This window comes from Macrosteles quadrilineatus, unplaced genomic scaffold, assembly GCF_028750875.1.
Source record: "Macrosteles quadrilineatus isolate MER2022 unplaced genomic scaffold, UCM_ALF_1.0 Scaffold_5__1_contigs__length_97177068, whole genome shotgun sequence".
NCBI lineage: Eukaryota > Metazoa > Arthropoda > Insecta > Hemiptera > Cicadellidae > Macrosteles > Macrosteles quadrilineatus.
Genome location: NW_026542598.1, coordinates 78,655,455 through 78,677,429, shown reverse-complemented (window position 1 = coordinate 78,677,429; position 21,975 = coordinate 78,655,455). Strand labels below are relative to the sequence as shown.

General features: G+C 36.3%; 1 protein-coding gene across 1 annotated transcript; it reads left to right on the top strand.

Moving 5' to 3' along the window:
• Positions 1 to 356: 356 nt before the first annotated feature.
• LOC128995260 (NF-X1-type zinc finger protein NFXL1-like) lies at positions 357 to 21,935 on the top strand. Its single transcript, XM_054420215.1, has 15 exons — positions 357 to 578; positions 2,669 to 2,888; positions 4,458 to 4,597; positions 5,358 to 5,497; positions 6,857 to 7,035; positions 7,426 to 7,688; positions 8,491 to 8,721; positions 9,743 to 9,874; positions 10,494 to 10,705; positions 10,991 to 11,177; positions 12,843 to 12,926; positions 16,969 to 17,097; positions 19,366 to 19,605; positions 20,567 to 20,764; positions 21,666 to 21,935. The coding sequence occupies exons 2-15, from the start codon at positions 2,672 to 2,674 to the stop codon at positions 21,885 to 21,887; spliced, it is 2,574 nt and encodes an 857-aa protein (XP_054276190.1). The 5' UTR covers positions 357 to 578; positions 2,669 to 2,671; the 3' UTR covers positions 21,888 to 21,935.
• The last annotated feature ends 40 nt before the right edge of the window (positions 21,936 to 21,975 follow it).

Sequence of the window (21,975 nt, the reverse complement as noted above, 5' to 3'; positions counted from 1 at the left end):
CATTGACTATATATACCTAATGGTCATTAAATTGATGATTACGAATAGATTTTTGGTCTATCATATAATTAGAAACATTCCACCATGGGGTAGCACCATTGACTAATAGCAATAGCATAAATAGTCAATGGGGTAGCTCCCAGTAGCCCTGGTTAGCACCACAACTAGATCGACAACCGGAACCTGAACCCGCAACGGGCGGAACGATCAAAGTCAAAGATCAACGATGTGGACGTGAACGTGAAGTGGAAGTGTGAACTTAACTTGAACTAAAAAAATGATACCGAACGGAACCGATACCGAGGACGAAACGAAACGACGATGATGTGTTGTGTTGTGTTTGGTCGGTGGTTGTGTGATGTGGATGTGTGACCGAGAGCCGACCGAGATAATCTAACCGAACCAAACCAACGTGCAATGAAATGAATGATAATGCAATGCAGTTGTTTAGCAGACTTACACATTTTTGTCTCCTCCGGTTTTAATGATAATGCCTTAAAAATGATTATGATTAGGCCTATAACCTACAATATGGATAATGTCAAGCATACAATCTAAGTAGGCCTAGCCCAATTTCCGTAAGTATGATTTATTAGTTTCCATCAATTATTTTTGTTTTAGTTGTAGCCTTTTGAGGTTATGCATTTTAATTAAAGTAGGTAATGTATTGAAAAGAGACTATTAGGATAATAAACCTGGGTAACTTAAAGCCCTATGATCAGGAACTGCCGGGAGGGTCCAGTTTCGAACCATCAAAAAGCAACTGACCTCTCATGATCAATCTGGCAACCTTTTGATTGTTAGCCGAGCACTATTACCACTAGTGATGTGAGGAGTTGTTCCAACAAATCGTCAAGTATCCAACATTAACTTAATAAAATCAACAATGGATCAAGCAACAACAGCCTGTGAAGATATAAACCTCATTATCAACAAGAACAAAACTGTACACATCAACTTCCGAATAAACAATAACAATAAAAGAACAGACGATTGGTCCGGACTGAGCATTCCCACGGTTAACTCAACTAAATTCCTGGGTATCTACATTGACGAAAACCTAAGCTGGCAGATCCATATAGATTACCTTAGTAAAAAACTGTCTACTGCACTCTTTGTACTCCGTAGAATCTGCAACACCACCGATCTGGAAACCACAATGATAGCCTACCACTCCATCTTCGCTTCACACTTGAGATATGGCATTGCCGCATGGGGTTCTACATCTGCCAAAAACCTCGAAAGAATATTAATTCTACAGAAAAAGACTGTAAGAACAATCTTGAGGTTAGACCCAAATGAACATTGCAAACCACACTTCATCCGACTCAACATCCTTACCATCACATCACTGTATATCCTTGAAACCATCATTTACTCCATAAACTTAACACCTGTCCGCAGAAAAGAACTCCATACACACAATACAAGACACAAAGCAAACATAGATCTACCCCAACATAGACTCTCTAAATTCAGCAATACACCACAATACACTGGCTCAAAATTTTACAATTTGCTACCACAACAATTTAAAGTTCTACACAACAATAAAACATTTGTCCAACACTTAAAAAAATACCTCACCAATAGACCATATTACAACATAAACGAGTACATAGAGGAACACACATACGTACACATACGCCAGCTCACTTCGTGAACAAATAGAAAAATCCCGTCCAGACGGAAGAATTATGACGATTCCCCGATCTACGGATTGTGGTGAAGACATCGAAGGTAAAAGGTAAAAGGGAGTCAAGTCCCCTACCGGTGTTTCCTTGACTCTAATTAAATTAAACTCGACACGATTAGGCCTATTTTAACACAATTTGCAACTCGACGAGTCAGACTCAACTCGGTATCACTGTGAAACTTCGGCCTTCATTTGGCGAGTTCAGGTTGACTCGCAGCGCACCCAATACATAGGGTTATAGTTTTGCGAGACGGCTCGACTTACATTTAGCCAATAAGTTTAGCGTTATAGTTTCACAATTCAACTTGTTCCAAGTTTGTGGAGGTTCGGCTTTCTCCTTATGAGTTCGGTTTCTTGCCTCTGAATTCAGTAGGCCTACGTGTAGTTACGGCAATCTCCGTACGAGTTTGTGTCCAACTCATGTTGTGAATGAGTTGAATCGAGTTGGCTCTTGACTCGAGTCAACTCGACTCATCAACTCAACTTGTCACATAACTAATAACCACTCAGATACCCAGCCATAGCTAAGCATAGGCCAGAAAACCAAAACTTTCATATTTTATTGATGAATACAGACCACTCTTATTTTCTTGAGAATTTTTTTATTTTTTATAATTTAAAAAGCTTTATGTAGGTAGAAGAAGCATTGTGTAGGCTGTAGAACTTATGACCCTGTTATTAAGTCTAATACTGGGGAGTTGTAGACCAGTATAGTATATCCAAATACTTTTTTATTAAGTTAATGATCATTCCTTCCTCTACACTATTTTGTGTGCTGTATCTTATCCGAAAATATCTTCCGTTTTGTTAGGAAAAGCCTCAAGTCTCAGTAGATAGGTGGATTTCCGTTCAGTTTGTTAGTTTCTTATTCTCCATTGAGTTGGGATTCTGCTTTTATGCATTTATTTATATTACTGCCATTTCCTTGTTGTTTTATGAAGCCTAAGCTAAATACTTTTAAAATTTGTATAGAATATGAGTGCTAGAGACGGACGGGGGAAAGGCAACCCTTGGAGAGGGAGAGGCAACCAGCCACAGAATAATCACAGCAATGATGCCAACAGAAATGCTGGGGCTGAAGATAAGTTTAAAAAGGCAAAGATGCACATGCAACAAGCCGTGGATAAACACAAATCAACAGGTTATGAATCGTCATCTGAGGAAGAGGATCTGGAGTGCAACAATATTTTAGGTTTGTTTCATGCCCTTAAGTTACAACTAGGAAGTCAATTATTGTATTACTGTATTTCATGTTAGAGCTTTAAAATGTGCAAATTTTGGGCACGGTATTTTCTTAGGATCATAGTTTTTCATGTGTATTTTAACAACAGAAAACATCATCATTGATGATTTTAAAATTTTTTCTGGGTGAGATTTAATGATGCTTCTAATAATTACCTTGTTGTGAATGTTAAAAAATATTTTAAGTTAAGAGATTAGGCCTAGTTGTGTTATTTAGTGTTACTTTTTAACGTACAGTAGGTACCTTAAACAAACTATTATTAAGTCGGTAATGATGGTTTTTTTAAAGGTAACTTTCCTTACTTAAAAATGTGAAATATTGTGAATCTCAAACTATTATTAGGTGAGGTGTTACAATGTTTTACATTTAATTAAAAAAGAACAGCAGTATTTTTAAAGATTTGAGTGGTACAGTCATGCTCATGTAGGCTAATTAATATAGGATATTACCTTGACCGGATGGCGTGCGTTAGGCCTAGATGCAGCAGAGGGTGTACGTGTGTGACTGTATGTTAGGGAAGATGAAATAAATTATGCGATTTTATAACTTGTTATGTTACAAACTCTATTGCATTTTTTGTTAATATTTTGTTGTTATTATTAGTTTTTTAGAAGTTAACTGTTAACTGAAGCCACGAGGTCCTAACTAACGCCTTAATAAAGAAGGGTTTTCATTTCATTTCATTAACATTATTTCAAATAGTTTTTTACAGATGCCTAAGTTATGACTGCAATCTTAACATAGCATCAACGTGTATTAAGATAGCAGAGTCTATGTTGATATCTCAAGTATCAAAAATAACTTTATTAACTTATCAACCAAGGTTTTTGTGCAATGAATCAATATTTTTAGTTGTGCACAAAAAAAGTATTATTTTATTAAATACTTAATTGAGTCACATTTAGTCTTAAAACCATATAGGTATTCTTAGGTATAAAGCTTTAATTCGTTGGATATTGAAGAGAAATTTATTCCATCTCATAGTAATACAATGTCGTAGGCCTAATTGATTATTGTCAACAATTATAAACACCCTCATAATAGCTGTGTTGAATTTGCTATATTTTGTAGTTTTTGACAATGGTAACGGTATAGTTATTAATAGCTTTAATTAATAATGATAAAAGATGGCAGAATTCAGATAAAATAAAAATAAAAATGTGTAGTAAACAGAGATGAGGGGAGCATTTAAAGAATTAATCGACCAAATTTAATGTAGGTGTATTTATAGTGAATTTTCCATGTACCGTAGAATATTATTCAAACTTCGCAAATTTATTTACTTTATATTAAACTCCTAACATTTTACTAATACTTTTTAACTTCCCTGTAGCAGCAAACCTAAGTACTTACTTGTTGACAATAACGTTATTTAAATTGGGAATACAATTATCTGACTTGAGGAAATATTTAAGTGGAAGTAATCAGGCAAATGGAAATTCACATAGTATGGGGTTTTAAATATCTGTTGCAACATTGATTGATATAATTTTACCCAAAAGCTGTGACATTTTACAGGATCAGTTTTAAAATCCTACGCCTCTTTGGGAGGCACTAATGAAGACCTTGGTCGAACTCAAAACTTTCTCGAAGACGCATTCCAGTCAGGAGCAGCGATCTGTTTGGTCTGCATTGCCACAGTCAGGAGAAATGATTCTGTAAGTATTCTGAACATAACATGAGATATTAACAAAAAAATGTATTCTGGTCAAATAATTAGGTACGATTTAAGTAAAATGTAATTGGATGGATTAACCATGATTTATTGTAAGTTTTAGGGCCGTTAACGGTAATGTGTTTGATATGAAATAAAAATCTTGAATAAAAAACTTTGAAATGTAATTTTAGATCTATGAAAATCTATAAATCTAATACCATAATATAAAAAAATAAGATAACAATCGCCTACCCTATCTTTATAACAGATTGAACTTGAATCCTAATTGAACAGCTAATTTTTAACCAAAGTCAGATTGTAAACAAGTAACGAGAAGGCTTATGAAAATGAAATTTAAGTTGGATGCATTTTTGATCAAATATGTAACCTTATTAGATTAGGTAAATCACTCTTAATGGTGTAGCCAAGGTCTAAAACCAAGAAATTTACTTGATTATAAATCAGTAGTTTTATTCACCTACTAACCATCTTAACAAAGATAATCTTTGAAAAGTAATAGTGTGTTGCATTGGATTTGTTTTGCCTCGGAAACTAATTTTGAACCGAATTAATATGCGTAATTTAAACATGGGACCCTTTGTACCAAATAGTTACTTTGTATCCCCAGATTTTTACGTGATTGTATATTTTGTATTATGATAATTTGACCATGAAACCAATCCTAGTACAATAAATCGTAAGTTATTTTGCATATGGTCCAACTCTTGGTTTTTATCTTATTTTTTTTATTTTTACTACAGATATGGAGCTGTAATAACTGTTGGGGCTTCTTCCACTTGCAATGTATCCAGAGATGGGCCAAGGACTCTGTTGCTCACCAGAAGGCAGCTCTAGATGACAGACCACGAGGTCAGTCTCTGCCTCACATCACTTGGGCATGGTAAGTATTTTCAGAAATCTATATAAATAAAATTAGAGTTTTGTCTGTACATTGCTCAGAATCATAAACTTTAAGGTTATTTTTACGTTTTATACATTAAAGAAACCGAAACAAGTCTCATCTAAATTTCTGTCTGTCTTCCAGTCTGTTACGGCCCAAGAGCCATTTTACGCGGCCTTCTCCTGAAAAACGAGAGTACCTATCAAGTTCCAAATCATTTTAATCTATTAACTGGATTGGCGAGTTTGTCTTTAGCCATTAAAATATAGCGTCACTACTTTGTAAATAAAATGACGGACGTTTAAAAACCCTATTTTGTGCGATTTTTTGCAAAGTTTTCTCCCAATGTTTATTCATCTATGAAATAACGAACAGCTGTTCGAATCAAGATTATTTCTTCTAGCTGTCACTGATATGTTTACATTGAATGTTGTTTACAAATACCGCAACCATTTCCGATCACGTTTTGAAAGCAAATCCAAACCAAGTAAGATTAAAAACGTGTTTCCTTACATAACGGATTTAATTAATCGCAAGTGCAATAATTTGTAGGATAACCGTAAATGAAAATAGAGATTCTTTGTGTATGAAATTGTTCTTGAGTTTTGATAACCGGGAAAAGACCTTGAATCAGTGTTGTAGGCTATATGGCTGGGAAACTTACATTTTTTAAATGAGCGTTTTCAGTCGAGACTCGGCACACTACCGACGCGCGTCTACATGTCCATAGTAAAAATAAAGTAGGCATACCATGTACTTATGTTTTATTCATCATGTGTATAAGTGTAGCCTACAGTTCGTGTATGTGTTTTAAAAACTTCAAGACGTACCTAATGGGGAAGCTCAAGACCTTATATTAGGACTGATGATGGCGATTTAATTTCGCCGAAATGCATCTCCTGTAATAAGATACATTAGGATCGACCGGCGGACACATGTAATTTATTAACCTTTTATTGATTGTCATACCGTACCGATTCGGAACAACAACAAACAGCATAAAATGAAGCTATGTATAATAGTTTGGCCAGCATATCTGAAAATATGCAAACCAACTGCTGTTCTTTATATAAGAAGGTTTCAACTGAATACTATAAGATCCCCGTGCGTAGAACGGGTACACAGCTAGTAAAATCTAAAATCTTTCCCCATCAATCAGAATATAGCATATTGATATCAGAACCGGAATTCATTATTATTTATCAGTTGAACTATTTGCACTAAAATTTTTATCTATGTTCCCATTAACAATGACTCGTAAAAATTCCATTTATAAATAAATTATGGTACAGATGACTGTTTGCAAATATGAGACCAACAACCAGCTCAAAGCTAACATAGTCCTCTGTTTCATCACAGTCCAAAGTGCCGAGAGGGCTATGAGCAGACGGACATCCCTTTCCGATACTTCTGTTTCTGTGGACGGGCGGAGGACCCGGTGTATCACCCGTGGCTGGTGCCGCACTCTTGTGGCGAGACTTGCAACAAACCCCTCAGTCCGGCTTGCGGCCATCACTGTCTACTGTTGTGTCACCCAGGTACGCCATACAGGAACGTTTATCATTTGTTTATTTTTCATTTATGTATAATCTTTTTCTAAACCTTATGTACTAGGCCTAACTTATTACCTCCTTCACTGAGGCTAGTTAAGCTGGATGGTGTCTAAATCAAAATAAAAACTTTTATTTTACGGGTACATTTGGAAGTGGCTGGATCAGCCCTTCTGAATTATTTGTTTACTAATTTTTATATATTTGAGTTAAAAAGCCTAGTTGCCCTAACTGAAATAGTTACAAAGTGAAAACACCACTATAAACCTTACAAATTGTGTAGGTAAATTAGGATGACGTCAAATTCATATTTTACCTTGCATAACTTACAGTAAATCTATGATAACATTTTATATCAATCACCAATCTATGTTACAGGACCATGTCCGCCTTGCCCCAAGACAGTGAAGACTGCGTGCCACTGTGGTAAGAGTGCTCCTCGGCCACAACGCTGCAGCAGACCGCAGTGGTCGTGTGGTGCGCCGTGTAGTCGTCTGCTGGGCTGCGGACGACACAAGTGTGCTGTGCCGTGTCATGCAGGGCCGTGCGCGCCATGCCCACGCCGCTCTGTGCAACAGTGCCAGTGCGGCCGAGACAGCCAGGAGAGGGAGTGTGCGAGTCCTAACTGGCAATGTGACAGAGTGAGTTTGTGTTTCAAACCCAAAAATATTGGTTAATTATCACCATAAATTAAACATACTCCCTTACTAGATTTTTCATCCTTATGGATCAGAAGACAATATTATTGTTAGTTCCGTCCAGTGCCACTAGGATTATGTTTTTGTTAACAATTTGTTTCTTCTTATTTCAGTTATTTATAATCTCAGTTAACCAAAGAAAACCATGGTCTTAAAAGTAAAAACACTATTTTATACAACAAAAAACTGCTATTTAATCCTTTTTATGATTTATTCAGGTAGTAAATTAATGACTCGCTTGATGTACAGTACGTGTGTGACCATGGTTGTAAAACTGTATATAAATATGTGTTTCGTGAACTGTGTTATATGTTTTGTAAACTGTGACAACCACTTCTGTGGGCAATGTTGAGACCTGACAATGACAGCGACTGAAGATGCATTGTAATTAATGCGAAACGCGTCTCGCAGGAGATAAGAATTTGGACACCTTAGGCTACCAAAAAGGTAAAAATACTCATAATAAATAGGTGTCTAGGCTAATATCTATAATATCTACAATAATGAACAACCTCAATTACATATCAAAACTCCTATGATCGATGTCCATCATACCCTATAACAAAATATCTTTGTTGTTGTTGTTACTTGAGTAATAATATGACCTTTTTCGCCAACTTGTGACATCTCAGTACCATCTGCCACTTTTCTGATTTTGTAACTTAAAGATAATAACAATTTGATATTTAAAATAATGCAAAAGATTTAAATTTCATGCTTTTTTACTCATGCATGACTATTGCAGGCGTGTGGCAAGCAGTTGTCCTGTGGCAGCCATGTTTGTGAGAGAGTTTGTCATGGAGGTGCCTGTGGTGAGTGCCCGGGCATGTTGCCACGGACATGTCCCTGCGGCAAGTCCACCTACGAGCTGGCTTGTACCGTAGAGCCGCCGACGTGTGGTGATACTTGCGGACGATTGTTGGACTGCGGCGTACATCCGTGTTCACAGAGATGCCATCGTGATAAGTGCGGAGTGGTGAGTTTTAGGTGTAACACATTAAACAGCTGGGTACCAGTGATTTGTTAACACCATATCTCAAATCTCAAGACCGCAAAACTAGAAAAAAGTTTTTATTTTGTGATTCTATTAGTGAGTTTGAGACTCAATCAGAGAGTTTCAAGGTTCGAAAAGTCCAAAACTACCGATAATTTTGGTCCTAAATATAATTTATCCACTGAATAAATATTTGCATGTTCATGTTATTATGTCAGATTCAGGATTTTAATTTATTTCAGTGTTTGTTGTTTATCAAAATTGATGGAAGTAGGTTTAAAGTAAGTAGACTTACTTTTCTCATTCAGTCATTCATACTTTTAATTTTGATGTCAGTGTCAAGAGTTTAATTTATTTTAGTGTTTGTTGGTTTATCAAAAATATGTTCAAGCCTAAAGTGTACTAGGTTGACTTGATACAGCCGTAACTAATATTAACACGTAATACATAGGTAGGTACCGGTAATTGATTTTCATCATAATATTATGTCATGGGGTCAGCAGTCCAATTTTTTCAGTTTTAAATGTTTTGATTTGGTGGTTTAAAATTTTTAGTTTTGACCATCACTACTACTATATAAAGAATGCCACATTGTTGAGCAGTCTTATACGTATACGTATTTCGCTCTAGTTGTTTCTGCAGTGAAAAAGTGCCCAATTAGGTACCCTCTGTCACCATCTAGAATCCTACCGATGGATGAGATGGTCAGCAGTGACGTCTGAAGAGGGGATTCTTCCATCACATTTATCAACGAAATCGCTGTTTCATTTACCAACCATCTCCAAATATTTCTTTGATACCAAATTACGCACAGCTGTTTAAACAACATCACTTGAATGACTCAAAAGAATGAATTTGAAGAGATAGCTCATTTTAGAATTTATTTCAATCTTAAATTTATTAGATTATTCTTGTCATCCGTACAATGATCTGATAATTGTATTTTTTAAATTATTGGTAAATGGCTTTAATTGATATCAAGTTTTTATAATTTTGTTTCCAGTGTCTTGAACGTGTGGAGAAGAGATGCCGTTGTGGACTGCATACCAAAGAAGTTCCCTGCCAAAAAGAATTTTTGTGCGAGACCAAGTGCAAAAGAATCAAAGATTGCAAACGACATCCTTGCAATAGAAAGGTATTTCAAGACAAATTTAATTTGTCATGAACTAAAACCTGCTGTGATTTTATTGTTGTACATTGATTTATTTTTGGCCTAATATTAACTATAAGATTAAAGAAATAAATACAATCTGAATCTTAGTTCTCTCTTGCAAAGTTAGATATGAATCTGCTAATTTTAAAAGTAAATATTTAATAGTTAACTTTAGCTGTAAGTAGAACTAGACATTCCATTTTCATGTCAAAGATTTAGCTAGTTACAATTTAACCCGGTATGATTTGAGTCACACGCTGGCTGCATGTTTTAAGGGTAAAAATTTAAAAACCCATTATTCAATTAAGATTGTCCAACTCTACACCTTCCTGCCAAGTTTCATCAAAAAGTGCTTGATTTATCATGCTATACATATATCGGCTACATGTGTATGTTTACAAAAGTAATAGCTAGGTTCCCTTTAGGGAAATTCGGTAAAACTGGCTAAAGCTGGTCAATATAGATAGGATATCCTTTTTGGTCTAAAAATCAATGCTAATAGGTTCCGAGACAAAACCATATCGGTTTGTTGAGTGCATTTGTATTTCTTATACTGTAAATTCATTAATCTTATTTTGACTTGATTTGTTTTGTCTGGCAGTGTTGTGACGGAAACTGTGGTCCGTGTGAGAAGCCGTGTAGTCGCACTCTGACCTGCGGCCACCACAAGTGTGCGAGTGTGTGTCACCGAGGCCAGTGCTACCCGTGCGATATCACTGTGCAGGTCAAGTGTCGTTGTAGCACCACTGCCAAGACTGTGCCGTGCGGTAGAGAGAGGAAAACTAGACCGCCACGCTGTCTACAGCCTTGCAGGTATCAACCAGCAATCATTGGGTTGAACTTGTTAAGTAAGATATTCGATTATTGAATCAAAATTGTGAGTTGAAGTAGAAAATGTATGAAAGATTAACTGCGTAATACAATTATCGTTAAGGGTGTGTCTATCTTAAAAATCTCTTGCAATTTGTATTCAACATATTTAAAAATAACTTGATCCCAAACATTTCACTTGCCTTTTTCCACTTAGTTTTAAATATATTCAAATAGATTTGATTCACCAGCTCTGTCAGAATCCTGAGTTATATTTGTTCATTTCAGAATCCCCCCGGACTGTCACCACGAGGAGAGAGACTTTCACTACTGTCACTTTGGCTCTTGCCCCGTCTGTCGTCAGATCTGTGATCTGCCCCGCCAGAATTGCCCCCATCTGTGCCCCAAGCTGTGTCACTCTGCTGTCCTGGTCAATGTGGCAGACAACATCAAACCTGCCGGCCCCTGGGAGCTGGTGAGTCATTTAATGTTAAGGCTCAATTACAGTCTTAGTTTACTAACTACTATACTCCGTTCACAAAATTTAGACGGTGTAAGGGGAACTGATTTCATCCCTTCCACCTCACTCTAACTTTGAAACAATAGTCACAGCTGATCAGCTGATGTATACATTAACCTAAAGAAAGTGGTGGGGAAAGCCAGGAAACCTTCCCCTTAAACCGCCTAAATTATGTGGACTATAGTCCATAGGCAGTGGCAAGTCCATTTTACAGTACTACTACCACTACCCAAACTGCATTTTCCATGATCAAAACTAACACTACTTGTTACTTATGCCCAAGCAACTTTGAGTACACTTGGATGGTTTTACCATATAGTTTGCTTAACATCCGATGAGTGGAGTGTATAGTTGCTGACATTCAAATTTCCCCAAGGATTTTTAATAATACTGAAGTGGGTGCGTGCGCCTTAATCTGCTTTTACCCTTAGATAGCTCTAGGATTTATTTAGGAACTAATCTTGGTAAATAGTTAATCTTAAAAATAACAATGGGAAGAAAACTTGAAAAAATGAAACACTAAAATATTTACATTAGACTATTATAAGTTACATACCTTCACGTCAACAGTTCAACACAGTACACAACATATTTAGCATATTCAGGCATTTTCAATTGTGATCTCCTTTCCAAGAATGTTTCATCCAATAATAGACTCGTCAATGACATTCAAATAAATACTCACATAGGACATAGAAATGCATGAAAAAAGATTGTTGATCTGAAGGTATTTACTAGGGATGGTCAAGTCTCGAAATTTCGGGAAATTTTCGGGAAATTTTAAATCTCGTTGCACGAGACGAGATTTCTTTTTGGCCGAGATTTTTACCGAGACGGGAATAAAAAAAAAAAAAAATTAAATTAAAAACGCCTGCAGAAAGTCAATGCAATACCCGCAATACAGGAGTGTGTTGTAGTTGCGTTTCCTTTGTGAAGGCGTTCTTATTTAATTAATTCTTTAAATGTAAATATTACTTTAATAATGTTACTTTAATAACATTTGAGAAGTTTTGTAAAGTGTAAGCAGTGTGAGGAATGTTTTATTACTATAAAAAGTCAAAACAAGTAACTATTTTATAAAAATTAATATTGCTGTTATTTTATGATTTATTTTATTTTAGGATAAGTTGAACTCTATCCTAACTGATATCACTATGTTTCCTAATCATAGGCATTTTTAATAAGTTACGCGTGATTAATAAAAAAATGTTATGCTGATGTTTTTTAATAAAAGATTGTAAATATTCTTGCCTATTATCATTATTTTTGTATTTAAACAGTCATCTAAATGTTACAAAATCAGGTAAAAATTTTGAACGTGCATTTCCCGTTACGTATGAGAAGGGAAATCCCGTCTCGATCTCGTCTCGAAATTTTATGAGAAATAAAAAATCTCGTCTCGTCTCGTCTCGAACTAAAAATCCAATCTCGTCCATCCCTAGTATTTACCTTATAATTGTCTAATCAAACAGTTCAGGGTCCACATAATGACTTTTAATTTAAATTTGTCTTGTTTTGTTTAGACAAGTACTCTAGGTAACTTAAAAAAAAACAACAAAAAAATAAATGGCACTTATTTGGAATTATATTAATGAAATGTACTGTTGTTGTTTGTTGCAGGTTCAGCCCCAGCTAGAGTTGAGAGCTCTCCCGTGTGGGGATTGTTGGGAATCAGTCTCCGTCTCTTGTCTTGGAGGCCATGAGGTAAGCATCAAGTTTATCCGTACATTACATTCATAAATAATTTTCTGTATTCTCTCTGGAATGTTTGCAAACAATTTCTATCCCTCGTTAGAATTTAGTGCTGTCTGAATGTTGGTCTTGTAAAACAGGCGTCGGAAACACTCCGTCTCCTATGACATTTTGTACTTTATATGTTATACTGTGAAATACCTCGGATACACCAACAAAAAATACTGCGAACAAAGCATACCGTACACTAGTACAATGTTTAACCTGAAAATTCAAGCAAACCCCATCCTTCTAAATGTACGATTGGCTAGGCCAAACTAACAATAACCAATGGAAGTTTGCATTGCTTTGCCTGTCCCCAGTGACAGGCTAGTATGGCGGACCTGCCTCCCACCAGTGGCGAAATTATATTTCATGATGGGTTAGCCTCTGGATCAAGGTAATGCAAATATAAAAGGTTTAATTTACCTGTTGCGTCAATTGATCCTTAAGTTATGAAATAACTACGGCCGTTTCGTACTGCTAAACGAGTACATCTTCAGGTCATGAACGTTAAAATACGGCCTTCTCATCCATGGGTGGAGTCGTCAGTACATTTAGGACACATAACACGAACACATACGAAACATTAAAATATTTACAATTAAAAAACTTGGCCAAGTAGTCCGAACACGAGAGTTGCGTAACCGGTAGCGTTAGATGATGAGTCATGACTGACCCGTGTCGGGAGTTGGGACCCCCTCCCCTTCTCTTCCTTTATCTTTGCTCTGGTTTCTTTTGTTTTGGTTGATAATGTGGATGGCAGTGTTGTAAATTATATTTGATTTGAAGGACTGCTGTTCATTTAATATATGATCGGGGGTCCCAACTCCCGACACGGGTCAGTCATGACTCATCATCTAACGCTACCGGTTACGCAACTCTCGTGTTCGGACTACTTGGCCAAGTTTTTTAATTGTAAATATTTTAATGTTTCGTATGTGTTCGTGTTATGTGTCCTAAATGTACTGACGACTCCACCCATGGATGAGAAGGCCGTATTTTAACGTTCATGACCTGAAGATGTACTCGTTTAGCAGTACGAAACGGCCGTAGTTATTTCATAACTTAAGGATCAATTGACGCAACAGGTAAATTAAACCTTTTATATTTGCATTACCTTGATCCAGAGGCTAACCCATCATGAAATTGGAAACAAGTCAAGTTCAATTAGCCTACAAATACAAGAACGTTAAACTCAAACTCTTTAGGACCATAGAAAACATAAGATTCAACAAAAAATGCCTTGAATTTGGAATCGTACCTAAATACGTATCCATAAAATTAAATACCAATTCTAAACCTGCCAGGAAAGCCAAGAAAGTAGCCGAGACAACTTGGATCAAACAGGAAATTAAGTCTTTGTACAGTAAAAAATGCATGTTGAATAAGTTACTGTTAAACAAACATTTAAACCTCTTGAACAGCTTACATCCTTCACAAACAAACAATATTTTCTCAGAATTAGAGTCTCAAATCAACAGGAAAATAGTATTAAAGAGGAAATCACAAAATAAAAAGATCGACACATTAGTAAAAAAACAGCTGAAAAAAGAAACAATAGTTTGTAGCCATGTATTCCATCCAAGAGTAATAAACAAAACAAACATTGATTTTTCAGAGCAAGAAATCAGTCTTTTAAACAAGGGACTTAACTTTAACTTTCCCAATGATAAGAAAAATAGTCTGATATCTGAACTATTAAATGCCGAAACAGCTGTCAAATATTTAGATAGTAATGAATCACAAGACGTGACAAGAGCAATCATCACAAATAAAGTAAGAAACACAGTTAAAAATCCCCGTCCCAGAATGTCATATTTAAACCAATATAAATCATTGAAACGAGTTGCGGCCAACATTAGAGACAAGCTACAACAGAACAACGCCGTTATCGCCAAAGCAGATAAGGGCAACTGTACGGTGATCCTCAATAGACCCGAGTACGTCAACAAAGTATGTGAATTTATCGACACTAACAACATAGAATTATTAAGTCAAGATCCCACTGCAACCTATTCTAAGGAAATAAACAAACTAATTTCAACCTGCACCAATCTCCTATCTAAAGACGAAATCAAATATAGTAAAGTAACTAATCCCCAGGCGCCCATCCTCAGAGGATTACCGAAGATTCACAAACCCAACACACCAATTAGGCCATTAGTGAATTTTAGACCATCTCCCACTTACAAGATCGCTAAAAAACTTGAACACATAATCAGAAAAGAAACCGTTTTAGAGAATGACCATAGTGTAAAAAACACTGTAGACTTAGTCAACAAAATATCAAAAATAAAATTAAAAGGCTCTTATATATTAGCATCCTTTGATGTAGTGAACTTATTCACAAACGTGCCTATTAGTGAGACCATAGACATATTGCAATCTAATTTGGAGAAAAATTCGTCTTTATCAAATGAAGCCAAACAAGAATTAGTTAACCTAACCAAATGCGTCCTTCAACAAAACTATTTTATGTTTGAAAACAAATACTACCTACAGCATGAAGGTTTAACCATGGGTTCACCCCTATCCAGCATTCTCTCAGAACTTTTCTTAAACCACATTGAAAATAAATTCTTGTGGTCAGACTCCAACCGCCACAAAAACAAAATAATACATTATAGTCGATATGTGGATGACACATTCATTATATTCAATGGAAATGAAAGACAAATCACGTTATTAAAAACTTATCTGAACAGTATCCACCCGAAACTAAAATTCACCCTCGAAACTGAGATAAACATGTCCTTAAATTTTTTGGATGTCACAATTACACGAACCGACCATTGCCTGGATTTTAGAATTTACAGGAAACCTACCACAACAGACCAGACAATTCATTTTACATCGCATCATCCACACAGCCATAAAACAGCAGCTTATAACAGCTTTGTACATAGACTATTATCAATCCCACTCTCACCAGAAAACTATAACAACGAATTACACATTTTAAAATACATAGCATTATCTAACGGATACCAGAGCTCACTAATAGACAAACTTATTAACAAACAGAAAAATTAAGTTAAAGAAAACCAAGAAAAAGACCCCAAGAAATATGTCTCTGCAGAATACGGAGTTGTACTTAACAACACACTGAAGAAAGAAATGGCGAAACATAAAGTACAAGTCGCATATAAAACGCCTAACAAACTCTCTTTTCTCCTCGGGGAAAGAAAAAAGAAGACGATGGATAAAGTAAACAACACGGGTGTTTATAAAATTAAATGTGATGATTTAATCCCATCCGAGTTTTTATATCGGACAAACTGCCCGTTCTTTCACTACAAGGTTCAAAGAACATCTACCAAGGAGAAACTCTAAGTCTGCTTTTGCCAATCACCTCATTAATTCGAACCATAACTACACCGACGTACACACTAATTTAGAAATCATGCATCTATGTAATAAAGGCAAACAAATGGATACTATAGAAGAATTCGAGATCTACAGAGCATCAAAACAACAACCCGATCATATATTAAATGAACAGCAGTCCTTCAAATCAAATATAATTTACAACACTGCCATCCACATTATCAACCAAAACAAAAGAAACCAGAGCAAAGATAAAGGAAGAGAAGGGGAGGGGGTCCCAACTCCCGACACGGGTCAGTCATGACTCATCATCTAACGCTACCGGTTACGCAACTCTCGTGTTCGGACTACTTGGCCAAGTTTTTTAATTGTAAATATTTTAATGTTTCGTATGTGTTCGTGTTATGTGTCCTAAATGTACTGACGACTCCACCCATGGATGAGAAGGCCGTATTTTAACGTTCATGAACTGAAGATGTACTCGTTTAGCAGTACGAAACGGCCGTAGTTATTTCATAACTTAAGGATCAATTGACGCAACAGGTAAATTAAACCTTTTATATTTGAAATTATATTTGTACATATCCTGTGTAAATTTTCTTTTGGTCACAGTAAGTAACTTATTTTGTGTATCCAATTCCTATGTACTATTCTCCCTCCCTGTAACGGATGTGTCTTGCCGCAGGTGACCAATGTGCCGTGCTACAGAGCCGTGCCGTATGTTTGTGGCCGAGAGTGTGGCAGATACTTGTCCTGTGGCAACCACTCATGCAGCGCCGCTTGTCACCAAGTGCTCAACGCTCCTAGCGTGCAGGTCAGCTCTAGTGTGCAAGTTTTCTACTATCGTTATATTTGTTTAACATTAATTTGCATTTCATGGCAACACTTAATACAGGGAGCGGCAAAATGATCTGACGGTTTTCTTTGCCGCCCTGTCGAGCGAATGAGTGGCGTAGGGTGGTGGGAATAGGGGCGTTACAAAGCCAACGTGTGAACATTTTTAATAGCCATGGAGCCGTGGGATAGCTGAGAAACATGTATTTGTAGTAGAAGTGTTTTTAAAAGTGGAAATTCCTGTGTAGCTGTTCAGTACACTTTTCAATATGGGTCCAAGGGGAAAAGTCCCAACTCAAAAAACCATTTTGCTGTGAGTAGGTAACTTTAGAGCTACTAGTATAGCATTGAAAAAAGTCAACAGGCTGTCCAATGTCAGCTCGGACACCAGAGAGCGCCGAGAGAGTGAGATACGCTGTGGAAGTTAGTCCTCAGCAGCCTAAACGTAAATAAGCTGCAGCTCTGCACTTGTCTGGCCGCTCAGTAGAAGAGTATTACAATATCATCTGCATTTTCATTCATACAAAATGGCAATCGTGCAACTGCAACAGTTGAAGCCCAGTGGTTATGCAAAGCGCATCTCTTTTTCAGAACAAGTAGTGATGACAAAGTTGTCATTATGAGTGACGAATCACACTTTCAATCACGCCACATAGTCTTTCCCACTCTCTTTAGTTTCACACCACGTAGTCAGATTTTAGTTTCAATGCTGAACTAGTAGCTCTAAAGTTACCTACCTACAGCAAAATGGTGTTTCGAGTTGGGACTTTTCTTCATTGACCCACATTGAAACGTGTACTGAACAGCTACACAGGAATTGCCACTTTTAAAAACGCTTCTACTACAAAGTCATGGTGCTCAGCTGTCCCACGGCTCCGTGGCTACTAAAAATGTTCACACGTTGGCTTTGTAATGCCTCTATTCCCACCACCCTACGCCAATCACTCACTTGACAGGGCAGCAAAGAAAACCGTCAGATCATTTTGCCGCTCCCTGTACAACCAAGCTTGCAAAACAAAGGGGCGTAAATACATATGATAAGCCTATGTACCTACATCTTGCAAGTAGGGATGGTCAAGTCTCGAAATTTCGGGAAATTTTCAATCTCGTTACACGAGACGAGACTACTTTTTGGCCGAGATTTTTATCAAGACGAGAATAAAAAAAAAAAAAAAAATTAAAAACGCCTGCAGAAAGTCAATGCAATACCCGCAATACACGAGCGTGTTGTAGTTGCGTTTCCTTTTCGAAGGCGTTCTTATTTAATTAATTCTTTTAATGTAAATATTACTTTAATTCTTTTAATGTAAATATTACTTTCATTATTTTAATAATATTACTTTAACAACATTTGAGAAGTTTTGTTAAGTGTAAGCAGTGTGAGGAATGTTTTATTACTATAAAAAAAGTCAAAACAGGTAACTATTTTATAAAAATTAATATTGCTTTTATTTTATGATTTATTTTATTTTAGGATAAGTTGAACTCTATCCTAACTGATATCACCATGTTTCCTAATCGTAGGCATTTTTAATAAGTTAGGCGTGATTAATAAAAAAATGTTATGCTGATGTTATTTAATGAAAGATTGTAAATATTCTTGCCTATTATCATTATTTTAGTATTTAAACAGTCATCTAACAATGTTACAAAATCAGGTAAAAATTTCGAACGTGCATTTCCCGTTGTGTTTGAGAAGAGAAATCTCGTCTCGATCTCGTCTCGAAATTTTATGAGAAATAAAAAATCTCGTCTCGTCTCGTCTCGAACTAAAAATCCAATCTCGTCCATCCCTACTTGCAAGCGACAATAAGTACTACTGTTAATTCACGTCCTTTACTTTCTTTCTTTGAAAGTGATTTACCTCTCATTTGGATCGATTTGAACACAACTTTGTTAACATGTACGCAACTTTGTCCATATCCATGTAAACAAACAACTCAGGGACAAGAATTTCAAGCATTCCAGATTTTGTAACTGCATCCCTTAATTGTTTAGTATAATACTATAATTTACTAATTTTTAACACACAATTTGTGTTTTTGAAAACTCCCCTTTCATTTTTGTGTCTAAATCAGATGGTGCCAACTTTTGGATAAGGGGGGGAATGAGATTAAGTGCACTGTAATTTGAAGAACATAACCCCCTATTCACAAGTGGCAGTTTAGAATTCCTAACTATATTTGATATAACGACCAATGCATTGTAGTATTTCTGTCAGCTTTCACTCATTATGTTGTCGACACAGGAGGCAGGCAGCAACTGTGAGCCTTGTGCTAGTCAGTGTACATTTCCCCGTCCTGAGGGTTGCACTCACCCCTGCACTGCTGGCTGTCACCCTCCCCCCTGCGCCCCCTGCCAGGCCCTGACACGCCACCGCTGTCACTGCACCATCAACCAGCTGTTCCTCAGGTGCGGAGAGTGGACCTCGGCCTCCGACTCTGAGAGATCCGCAATGCTGTCTTGTGGCAACCAGTGTCCCAAGAATGTAAGTTTGGGAAGTGTACAAAATTTTTTAATTTAAAGTTTAAGATCAATGTTTTGTGTTGCTAGTGACACACATTTTTTAAAAGAAAAACTTCTTTTAAGTGGTATTGAAATCTGACTGTCAGAGCATGGTAATATTTGTGAGAAGTGTAGGAAGTAGAGTGTTACTTAAAATATTTCCTGTGAAGACAAAAATCACTCTACCAATCAGAGGGCTTTATTTAGATCAGGCCATCTCTAACATTGGACGATTCATGTTGCCAATACCAAAATAAATGTTGGTGTATTGTCGTACAACTATAGTAACTCAATAACTTACTCAAATTTATTGTGAATTAATTTATTTTTTGTCTTTGTGTATCTCATGATAAGTGTTTTATTGTTTATGCTTTTCATCTTTTGAGTTTACTCTTCACTGCCTTTACAATAAATATGGCTATTTTCTGGTTGGGATAGTTTAAGCTAAAAATCAATTTACTCAAACAAATTTTTGCTTTTAGCAAATTTCTCTTTCAGCGAATATGCTATTTAAACTTTTTATGAAACAGTGCGCAGTCATTTTTCCTTTAAGACTTTTTCATTAAGTTTGCCTATTATTCAGCTAGGCTAAGAATTTCCTGTGATAAAAGGCTTGAAAGAGTTTATTGTTGGATTAGCAGTCTTATCACTGGTATCAAAATTTCCTATTTAATATTTTTATCTGCCATGTATTAGTTTATTTGATACTGAACCATTTGAGTTTTGTTTGTTTTATTGTATTTTTGAAATAAAAAAGGACCAGTTTCTTCATGCTCTTCTTTCGTACTAGATAATTTTTAACTTTCCCTCAACTCAACACACTTCTTCGATACTTCTTTTATTGTCCAGTTATGGGTGTGCAAAATTATGCAAAACGTATGGAGAACACAAAATGGCCAAAACCGTTATTATTATACTTTTTACAATGGTGATGTATTGTGCAGTATGAGTGTGGCCACCGCTGCAGTCTGACGTGTCACGACGGGCCGTGTACAGACGCCGAGCTGTGCCGACGCAAGGTCAAGGTCACCTGTCCGTGTCGCAGGATCAAACGTGAGGTGCAGTGTGCGACTGTGCGAGCCGGCCAGGCTGTGATAGAGTGCGACCAAGTCTGTCAGGAGAAGGAGGTGCAAGAATTGCAGGTAGAGTTGCTGAATTTGGTTTGAAAATTACGCCAATGATGACTGATGATTAGTTTTCGTTTGCAAAGAAGTTGGATGTGAAGTAAGTGTGGTAATTTTAAGAGTACAGAAAGAATATTGTTACATTTCAAAGGAAAGTCATGTGTTTAATTTAGTAGTTTTATCTTGGAAAGTGATGATAGTTCAGCTAGCGTATTTATGAAAATTAGAGTTCAGAGACTTATCGATAGAAAATCACATAACATAACACTATTTCTTCATAATATGACTCCACCTAAGAGTGGGGCAAAAGAGATGTCACTATTAAAAACTTCATAAAAACTGACTAGATTTAAGCCAATTTACTCTCAGAAGGAGTCAAACGTTAGAATAAAATTCAGTCTTATGTTACGAGATCTTTTTTATGTGTATGTATTCCCTGGATCCTTATTTTCTGAGGTAAGCTAGCTAAACTCTATCCATAACAATAAACTCCCGAATCAGTGAAGATAATGAAGACAAGACACTATATTGTACTGGAAAAGATATAGCGTCTTTTGATATTTAAATTTTAAACAATTTACAGGACACAAATTAAAATAATTTTCACATGAAATATTTGGCTCAAGTTCGAAGTATTAAATGAAGGCGTGATGTTTACAATGCTGATCGTAACCACTGCTATAGTATTGTCTTGTAAGCCCGTAGACAATAAACAGTTTAATCAATCAATCAGTATCAGTATACAGTTTAACCACCCATAATTTAAGTATAGACCTTGGTAAAATAATCATTGTCCGTGCTATAAATACTTGCCTGATGGGCATTTTTGAAACCCATTATTGACATATTTTACATCACAATACCAGTACACGTCATGAAGCGTGTTTTACCAAACTACACACTTTCACTTTTTCATTAGAAACGCTTGAAAGAAGAGGAAGAGAAAAGGCTCCAGGAAGAACTTCGTAACAAAGAAGAACTTGAGAAATTTGAAAAGAAGATGTCTGGCAAGAAGAAGCACAGAGAAAAGAAGATAGTTGATGAGAAGCCAGAAGTATCTCTGTTGACTCGACATTGGTTGGTCGTGTCAGCTGTGGTAGCAGTCGGAGTCGCAGTAACTATTGTGTCCATGCTCAATTAACGGCCTTCTGTTTTCTTATGGTTGTAATTTATGTTATTTAATAAACAAGTAACATCCGACACAGTGGTTTTATTAATGTCTGTGCAAG

Coding starts and splice junctions, on each gene's coding strand:
- LOC128995260 (XM_054420215.1), top strand. CDS start 2,672: ATGAGTGCTAGAGACGGACGGGGGAAAGGCAACCCTTGGAGAGGGAGA. Junction 17,098..19,365: donor TCAACGCTCCTAGCGTGCAG/GTCAGCTCTAGT, acceptor TTGTCGACACAG/GAGGCAGGCAGCAACTGTGA. Junction 20,765..21,665: donor AGGAGGTGCAAGAATTGCAG/GTAGAGTTGCTG, acceptor CTTTTTCATTAG/AAACGCTTGAAAGAAGAGGA.